Below are 9,398 nucleotides of genomic sequence, written 5' to 3'. Positions count from 1 at the left end.
CAGGTAACTGACTTTCATCGCTTTCAGTTGTGTATGGGTGGACAACAAGGAAAAGACGATATTGTAGCTATAGGATCCATTTATTTTGTTTCACACACTGTTAATGATGGTCAAACTGTTAGTTCAGGACCAAGTGAGTAGAAAATACAACAAAATCAAGAACAAACAAAAACATTTTCATTATTTGGTAGTTTGTCTCCATCTTATGGGGAAGGACAGAACTACACTGAAAATTGCTTTATGGATTTACTTTTTCTAGCATTGTTACATTTACCAAAAAAGCTTGTGACACAATTCAACCAGAATCCAAATCTCTCAGGTAAAAATAAGTATAAAATAAAATAAAATATGTGCAAATAGGAAAATAGTGCAAAGAGAAATACATTTACAAGAAGATAACTGAGGCTTGGAGGTTATACATGAGCTCTGTCAAAACTTATCTCCAGACAAACCAAAGTTGTATTCGTTTGTAAATGCACCAATGCTGTTGTTGACCAGCGGTTGCTAGACGCAAACAACATCATATTTTAGCGTAATGCAGAAATTCAAAGCTAAATAACTTCACGCACGTTTAAAAGAACTATGTATTGCTGTTTGTGTAATTGTGTAGATGTATATTCCTAAAATGTGTTTAACTGTTCTTGTGTGTTTGGGTGCTTGACGTTAACTTTCTATAACTAGGAATTCCTCCCAGTTGTATTGCACAACGATAATTTTTTTATTCTTCTTCAGTTTTTACTGTGACATGCAAATGCACATGTCTTAATTCTTATAGCATCGAGGGAAAAGCTTTTAAATGCTTTGTGAAAATGTGTGTGTATGTAGCTGTATGTCTGTGGTTGTGTTGTGTATTTTTCTACAACATTTACCAACGTTCTCATGCTTTCACATTATTAGTCTATGTGCTTAAATGATTTTCAACCCAACAGGTTTTACCGTCAGCACTCTCTCATCTTCCATCTCCTTTTCTTGACCTCATAGAATAATCTAAACCAATTTCAACTTTATTTTATGTGAAATGCAACTGGATTGCAGTTTAATATCATTGGAATTCAATTGTAAAGCTAATTTGATTTAACTTCACATTTAAGGCAGCTTTTGATTTTTTTGCGTAATAGAATGTTTTTTATAGGTGATGGATTTAATTCAACATGAAATTACATTTAAGCTTCTTTTGGCTTCTGTATTGTGATATATTTAGCACTAAACCAGGGTTACAAAGAATGTAGAAATGTGGGTCTTTCGTATCAAAATTGAGTCAGGGCATTGTGCAGTGGATTGTGGGGGATTTACTGCCCTCCTGAAATATTACCAACACGTTTCTGCGGAGCTACTTCATTTGGAGTCTAAATTTCAAGTTCACCTTCCCGAGCATCTCCATGTATCCGAAGGGTAACGCTTCTTTCGAATCTTATGTTATTTGCCATTATTGATACATAACCTTTTACAACAACATGAACTAGCAGTCATTTACCGGTAGTGTTTTAGCAAACATATTTTGCCTACAACATTTACAGTAATGACTCTTATTACTAATATATTTGGTTATTGGCTTACATCTACAAGCCATGTGAGGTCATACAAGCAAAATGGTTCTTATTATTACTTAAAGATGAAAGATGATGAAGACAAACATTTGCTCCCCTTTTAGTATCTAAGATTAGTAATGTGTATACAGAAGTTAAACTAGGTAAATGTAAATCTCATGTTGACCGTGATGATGTCATCGTTACTCTTTCTCCCGCGTCGCCTCTTTCTTCTGTTTCTCTGCTTTCAGTTCTTCATAAGGATTCTCCTCCGCGGTCACGTCTTTCTGAGGCAGCTGCTCGTAGCCTCCCTCCGCTTCCCCTTCAGGTTTCCCTGACCCTGAACTCAGAGTTTGGTACACCTGAGCTTTGACGGTCTGAAGAGCCTCGTACCCACCCTGACCCTCTGCCTGGCTCGGTCCCTCGGCGGCCCCGAGCGTGTGGTACACGGCCTTATCGTCATCTTTCTTCTCAAGAGCCTCGTATCCCCCCTCAGTCTTCTCCTTGCCGGTGGATTCAGCCAGCGTGTGATAAATCGCTTTGTCTTTAAGACCGATTTGCTCGTAGTCTCCACCCGACTTGTCTTTCTTCCCGTCATCTTTGATCTGTACTGTGGTCCTGTTTCTATGACGGAGTCTGATTATTACCGCAGTCACAATGAAAATCAGGCCCAAAAAAACAACGATCGCTACCAAAAGAACCACCACTGTTCCTCCTCCGCCCGGCTCTCCTGCTAAATGCAAAGACAGGAAGGTTGGATTTACAGCATAAAAATAAATATGAGAAGTGATACGTTGCACAAAAGTGGACTGAGAATTGAAAATGTGTACAGTGCAAAAATTACTGTAAAAATAATCTTTGCTTGGGTGCTAATGGTGAGAGAAAAGGGTGTGACATTGACAATTGGTTCAAAATGAGTTTAGCTTTAAAACATGTCTTGCGGTTGAAAGCACGTCAGTTCAACTCCAACACATTTTCTGAAGAATACTGTGTGTGTTTACCTTTGTAGTTGTGAACATTGCTGAATCGTGAAAATCCCTTGCTACAGTCTGCCCGGCAGGTGTATGATCCAGGTTCAGTTATATAAATGATCTTGTCAGCCTCATTGAGTCTTTTGCGTGTTTTTGAGATGTCAGTGTGATGCCATTGGTACGTCTCACAGTCTTTGCACGCTGCGCAGGAACACTCTAATTCTGTCTTGTGCTTTGCTGCAAGTGAAGCAGCTGGAGGTCCATCTGTATCAAACACACACACACACACACACACACACACACACACAAACATTACAATGAGTAAGGACCTGTCTGTCTATCTATCAGTTTGTGTGTCTCTGAGGCATGAAAAGCCGTTCATGTTGGATTTTTGAAGCTTTTGCAAGAAGAGCACTCACCTATAACTTTTATCTGTTGTGGATCGGACTCCTTGGTGTATTTGGCGGCTTCTGGGTTAATGTGACTGAATTTATAGGTGGCGTTACATCTGTACTGGCCGTTATTTATGTCTGTGGCACTTTTGATGGTGTAAAAGTCCTTCCCTTCTGTAGAGATTTTTGATCCATTATGGTAGAATTCGGCCTCTTCCACTTTGGCTCCGCCCCACACAGTACACCGGAGGGTGAGGGCCTGTTCCTTCAGCACAACTGTGGCTGGTTCCAACATCACCATGCGCTCTATAAGAGACAAAGACGCATTATACACAGACAGGTCCACATAGTGAAACAAGCTTTATGGATGAGCCCGCTTATTTAACACAACTGATATTTCAAAAAGCTAGTGAACACTTACCTGTCATCATCAAGGTAACCACATTGCTCCGATGGCTGCTTTTAGCTTTCATGCACCAGAATGTAGCTCTTTGTGATTCTTGTAAATCTGCATACACCCGCGCAGTGTTTATGCCGTCCGGCATTATATTGATCACGAAGCCGGCATTGCCCCTAAATGCGTAACACTTCCACTTATCAAGCTCCTCGTCCACCTGCAGTGTCAGGACCCTCGCCTCGCCTCTGCCGATCACTGCGCCCCCTGGTGGAAGAGATAACTGTGCGTGTGGCTCCAACACTGGGGATAGAAAGAGAGAACAGTGAGAGAAAACCATGACAATGCTGAAATATTGGAGAATGAAGCTCATACCTAGAACTGTGAGGGTGTATGAATCACTCTCCTGTCCATTGCGTTGACAAGAGTAGTCCCCGCTGTTTGCTGGTGTAACCATAGTAAGAGCCATCAAGGAATCTTTATGTTGTAGTTGTTTGCCATTCAATTTCCAGGTTATCTGTTCACCGATGCCATTACACTTCAGACTGACATCATCCCCAACATACACCGAGGGATACCGTGGCAGGCGATACACTAAAATAATAGAAATTAGAAAATCTTTTAAAGACACAGATCTGCTGTAACACACAAACTCTTCGTTTGCACATATTTTATATAAAATTTGTTCATACAACTACATAGTTTCAAAAGGGCCATGTAATAATTCTTTTAAAATGTGATCTGCTTACAACGTTAGTTAAATTTTAGTGGCAACATATTTTTTATTCTACTAAGTAATATTGAATGTAAAGTGTCAGAATTTTTCTCATAAAAAACATTTAGCCAGGGTCTAAAAAGCAGCAAATGCAATTAAAAATCTGTAAATAAATGTATGAATTGTAAAAATGGATGAAACACAGATTTGAATCAGGTTCATTGTTCTCATTCATAAAGAAAATAGCACTGCATTATCATAAAACGAGTATAAGAACATTCAAATTATGAGTAAATAAAAAAAAATATGATAAATACATAGAAAAAATTATTAGATATTGAAATATGAACGCAACACGGACCAAAGACATCGAACCGAACCAAAAACCGGAACTGATAACAATATACAACCAGAAAATCAAGTGATTTGGAATTATAACAGGAGTGTTTATACATCGCTTGCGCATCTAACGGAGGAATTCTAGCCGTTTGGACTGCTCTAAACACTTTATGAGGTCTTCGCAAGTTACCGGCTCATTAAAAATCCCCATATGCCCAGGCATACACTGAGCATGTATAACCCATGCAGAACTGTGCACACAGCATTGTTTTGGATGTCCGGTAAATTCCGTTTTAACATATACATCATAAAAGGTGTCATATCACATTGCGACTTTACACATACGCTGTCGATATCTTTAGGTTTGCTGTTAAGATCCCAGTCTGAACGCTAAACGAACCAGGAAAAATGTTTTTGGTCCGAACTAGGAATATGAATGCACAGGTTTGTATGGACTGAAACAAACAGTGCAGTGATTGGCTAGCTGTTCCCCATCACAGCTTCACTCAACCTTACAATGTGGGATTCCTCCCCCTGCTGGACCCTCATTAAGACTTATAGGCTCATGCCAGTGTCAATGCACTGGCCAATTGCCCTGCGGCATGCAAATAGTTATGCTATTTAAGGCGGCTGCAGCGGCAATTTCATCAGAATCTTCTCTTTCACGCTGCCATCATTTGATTCATCACGAAGAAGCCTCATGAATGGAACATTAGCTACTCCGGTGGCGTCCCTCTGCAAGACCTGCCAGGGACCCATTGACGTGGCAGACCCACACCTGCATTGGCTGCTTCGGACTCACCCACGCTTAAGCTCCTCTCACCGACGACGGTGCATGTGGCCAGTGTGATGAACTTCCCACGCGGGTTCTTCGCTCACGCCATAATGCTGCCAGGGCCATCGCAGCGCAGGCGGGTTCGATGGGTCCCCGACCCGCAGCTACTACAAGCTCTCTCGGCTCCCCTGTCTATTTTTCGGACCCCAGCCTTTTTCCTGCGGCAGCGGCCGTGGATCTCTTCTCCTTTGGCTCTGTAGAAGAGGCCGACTCGGTTTCTCTGGAGGTGTCGGAGAAGGAAGCAGGAGCAGCAAAATACGATACCGTTGCTTCTTAACACTCCAATCACTCCCTCCGGCCTCTTCACTGACACTGTGGAGTTGTTTATCGAGCTTTTCACGGAAGCTCAAAAAAAGGCCTAGCCGATGAGTACGTTTTTGCCGCGCAGACTCCCAAATGTTTCAAGGTTCAGCACATTCCCCAGACCGTTGCTAGGGAAATGTGAACTGTTCACAATGTCTTGAAATGTGTGTTATGTGTAGTAAACCGATACACTGTCACAGAAAGATTTGAGATGTATAAACAAAACGCTCCAGAAGAGCAGTCCGTGGGCTCGAATTGATGAGGAAGGATCTATGCCATTTTGTCACATGTCAGTAGTTTTGGAACCTGATGTTCCGAAGATGGTAAGAGGCGTTTCATTTCCGTGCAGTATTCGACCAATCACTACGCACTAGTGAACTGGCCAATCATAGCACACCTCGCTTTTCAGAGCGACGCAAGCTGTGTAAAATATCAGCGCGTTTCAGAGAGGCGGAGCAAAGAGGAGATACAAACATGCTCAGTATGTGGAAAATACAGCGTTTTTAAACCTTAAATCGTGTATACACATTGTATTACATCTAAAGCAAACAACAATAATATTTGTTTTAGACGCGTCAAATGACCCCTTTTAGTATTAGAGGTTTCCATGATTAGTGTTGGTCTGGTTGATGGAGCACAATGGGTTTTATTGTTCACCGGCAAAATTATGTATTTTTGGTGAATCAAGCTGACCAAATAAGCCCTAATATATCATATAATTATTTGGAAAATTCTTACACAAATGTTTGGTGGCACATCTGAGCACATTTGGTGACATCATTCATCACATCCTTGAAAACTAAACTTGCAGACTTCATCTGATCGACATTAAATCTCATTTCTGGCTTTAAAACTATTTATATTTAAAAGATTTAGAATCTCATTTCCTAGTTAGTTGCTTACAACTCACTAGAGAATTCATCCATCGCAGCAATACAAAAACACAAAAATGAATATCAATGCATTTGTTTTGTAAATTCCATTAAATACACACAGCTGAATATCACGCGGATGAGAGTTTAAACTTGTCAACAGCAAGCCATCACATCTCCCACTGAAGCACACATCTCCGTGCTAAAAGTACGATATTGACTCATAAGGCTAGAGTTTGCATTCGCATGTTACATCCTGTGCTCTCCCCATGCCAGGCATTGTCCTCACTTCCACTGCCTTCAGGAAGCCGACAGGAAGCCAACAAGAGCGGCTCATTCCACAGTTACCATGGTCACTTGTATTGTACAGTACATGTGTTAAAGTTTGATGGAAGATATACATTTAAGCTACAGACACATATTGGTTGAGCGACTGGACTTTGACATTGTGTTAGTCCCCTTTAATCAGTCTAAATGAAGGTAGCATCCAAGACCGAGAAACATAAACAAGATCAGACATAGCAAACAGAACAAAACACAACTCAAATACATTCAATAACCGACAAGGGCCATGGCAAATACAGGGGTATATATACACAAGGCACACCTGGAAACAATAAGGGAAGGGAAACACAAAAGACTACAGAGACCATAAAACCATGACTACAAAAACAACGAGAAAATAAAAGACATGACAAAAACGCACATTAGCCTTACAGATGTTAAGCTTGGTAAACTGAAACATTACAAACTCACAACGGCGCTCAGTGTTTTTGTGAGAGGACGCATTTCAATGACGATGGATGACAGACGGACTTAAGTTTGATATTGTTCACAAATACCTGTGATGAGGAGGATGAGGTGTAATATGATCATTTTTTGTATTGCTTTGTTATTTGCGCTATCTAAGAGTCAACCAGACTGACCGTTCTTCAATGGACACAGGCACATGAAAAGCAGGCTGGAGTGTCTTTATATGAGGTACTCTCATCATCACCATCACAAAATTACTGATGTCAATGTTTCTCTGGTCTCTGACATATACATTAAACGTCTTTTGCTCTTCTCTATTAGTGATGTGCAGTGTAGCTGGTGTGTAGTAACTTACTGTAAGTTGTATGACTGAAACACAGTATATTGACCAATCAGCAATAAGACTGCAGTCTGTTTTATTAGCATTGAAACGTTATTGGGACACCACTCGGAACATTGGTATCCAGACTATTATTATCCCCCCCTCTGAAAATGTTTCGGTCCTCTTATGACAACACCACAATTTTCATTTATGAAAAGGAATATTAAAGTGTTGCGTTGAGGTCTGCTATAAGCAGGGGAATCGATTAGATACTGTATGTCAAGTGAAAAGTGTGAGTTACGTACCGTTGGGCTTTCCATTGTTTTCTCTTGTGAAAGCCAACAACACTGTGACATAAAGAGAGAAAAGGTTTACACACACATTCAGAGTTTCACCGAAAATGGAACAGTGCATTGATTTATTTCATAACATGGATAAGGTAACATAACAGCTTCCCTTGAGAGTCATGATTGTAAATGATTGCTCAATATTCTTTGCATGAATCTCTAATGAAATATGATGTTTATTACAGACTGCTAACCAGATTCTCACATACTGTAGGTCTGTGTGTATACAAGAGACAGCGGGTCTTCTGTATACACACATAAGAACATAAATGTTTATTGTAAGATGATTAGTACATCCACTGTACCGTTTTCTTTTGAGTAGAAGTTTATGCAAAAGTCTGTTTGTCAGTTTTTTTAAGATCAAACGCTTACTTTAAAGTTGCCCCTTTTTATCATTTATATATGAATTCATTATTAAATGAATGTATACCATACCTATACAATAAAATACATTGCCATGTTTCCATATGTTTAGGTACAATATGAGTAGTGTTTCAAATTTCTTGTAATTAAACTGTCAAGCCATCAAGTGAGCCAGTGAAAATATATATTTTTAAGAATTTCTTTTAACTATGGCCATCAAGCAATATAATTGAAATGCTAGAGCTGGAAAACAAGTTATTTAGCAAATTCATGACTTATATAACAAGACATAACGAGTTATGGGTCCTAACATACTGTAAATTAGTTTTGTGTTGAGTTAAAATAAAGTTGTCTGGTATATATATATATATATATATATATATTCAACATACTAATGCATTTCTGGGGTAAGTTGTCACAGTGGAAAACAGCTTTAACATTTAATATCTATTCTCTAAGACTAAACAGTTCATGAATCCGCAAGAATAGAAGGTCAAGACAAAAAATAATTTCACTACATTGTTTTGTTGTTAACACCTTACTGACAGAGATCCTTGTGACAACTCCATTAGGCATGTAGCCCCAAATCCCTGCGAGTAAATGGTTAACAGATTGTTTTACCTGACAGTGACAGCAGAAAAGCCTTCATCTCTAAGCGCAGAGCAGATCAGTCTGTGTTTCTGTCTGTTAGAAAGAGAAAATAACTAGAGCTAGAGAGGACCGATGTGTAAATGACTGAGGAAGTGGACGTCCAGTGGTTTCTCTGCTTTGATACTCTGTGTGTGTTTCGTGTCTTTTGCTGTATGTTTTTTCAGTCTATTTTATCACTTGCACCAGTATTTGCACCCCTCAGCAGTGTTTGTGTGCTTGTGTTGTGTTTGCTTGTTATCTGGGTTTGCTATTTAAAGTTACGAAGATGCAACCATGCAGATGGTCAGTCATCTTGTGCATCATGGTCTCAAGAGAAATGCACAATTCATTTATTGTATTGTATATATTTTAGTGATTTACAATCTTCTAATTATGTCTCAATATATAAATGCAATTAAAAGGCAAAACGTTCCTAAAGCAATACACTTGCATCTGAAATTATGCATCACTCAATACATCTGTTTTACTTTATGTATACCTCCAATAAGTCAATATATAGATGTTTTATGAACAACAAATACAAAAGGCACATGTACATGTGCTTTTTATTTTTTTATTTTTAAGAATAACTACAAACTTCTTTCACGTTGTCATTATGGTTATTTTTAGTAGAAT

At 39.3% G+C, this 9,398-nt stretch overlaps 1 protein-coding gene across 2 annotated transcripts; it reads right to left on the bottom strand.

Moving 5' to 3' along the window:
- Window positions 1–61: 61 nt before the first annotated feature.
- On the bottom strand, window positions 62–8,912 carry LOC306912191 (uncharacterized protein). Of its 2 annotated transcripts, none has more exons than XM_079488135.1 (7): window positions 8,754–8,912; window positions 7,728–7,769; window positions 3,659–3,877; window positions 3,311–3,586; window positions 2,917–3,195; window positions 2,528–2,761; window positions 62–2,259 (listed from the first exon to the last, which is right to left on the bottom strand). In XM_079488135.1, exons 1-7 carry the CDS (start codon window positions 8,779–8,781, stop codon window positions 1,730–1,732), a joined length of 1,608 nt encoding a protein of 535 aa, XP_079344261.1. In that variant the 5' UTR covers window positions 8,782–8,912; the 3' UTR covers window positions 62–1,729. The 2 variants fall into 2 exon arrangements, with proteins under 2 accessions (XP_079344261.1, XP_079344262.1); XM_079488136.1 differs by having other exon boundaries at window positions 62–2,256; window positions 8,754–8,887.
- Window positions 8,913–9,398: the final 486 nt, after the last annotated feature.

The sequence above is a fragment of the Barbatula barbatula genome, assembly GCF_947034865.1.
Source record: "Barbatula barbatula genome assembly, chromosome: 23".
Classification (NCBI taxonomy): Eukaryota; Metazoa; Chordata; class Actinopteri; order Cypriniformes; family Nemacheilidae; genus Barbatula; species Barbatula barbatula.
The sequence above is the reverse complement of the archived record's forward strand: the minus strand, read 5'-3'. Positions and strand labels throughout refer to the sequence as shown.

Excerpts from the sequence above, each read along its gene's own strand:
- LOC306912191 (XM_079488135.1), bottom strand. The coding sequence starts at position 8,781 with ATGAAGGCTTTTCTGCTGTCACTGTCAG. Across the intron at positions 7,770-8,753 it reads TTTTCTGCTGTCACTGTCAG|TGTTGTTGGCTTTCACAAGA; the intron begins GTAAAACAATCT and ends TTTATGTCACAG. Across the intron at positions 2,260-2,527 it reads CAATGTTCACAACTACAAAG|CAGGAGAGCCGGGCGGAGGA; the intron begins GTAAACACACAC and ends CTTTGCATTTAG.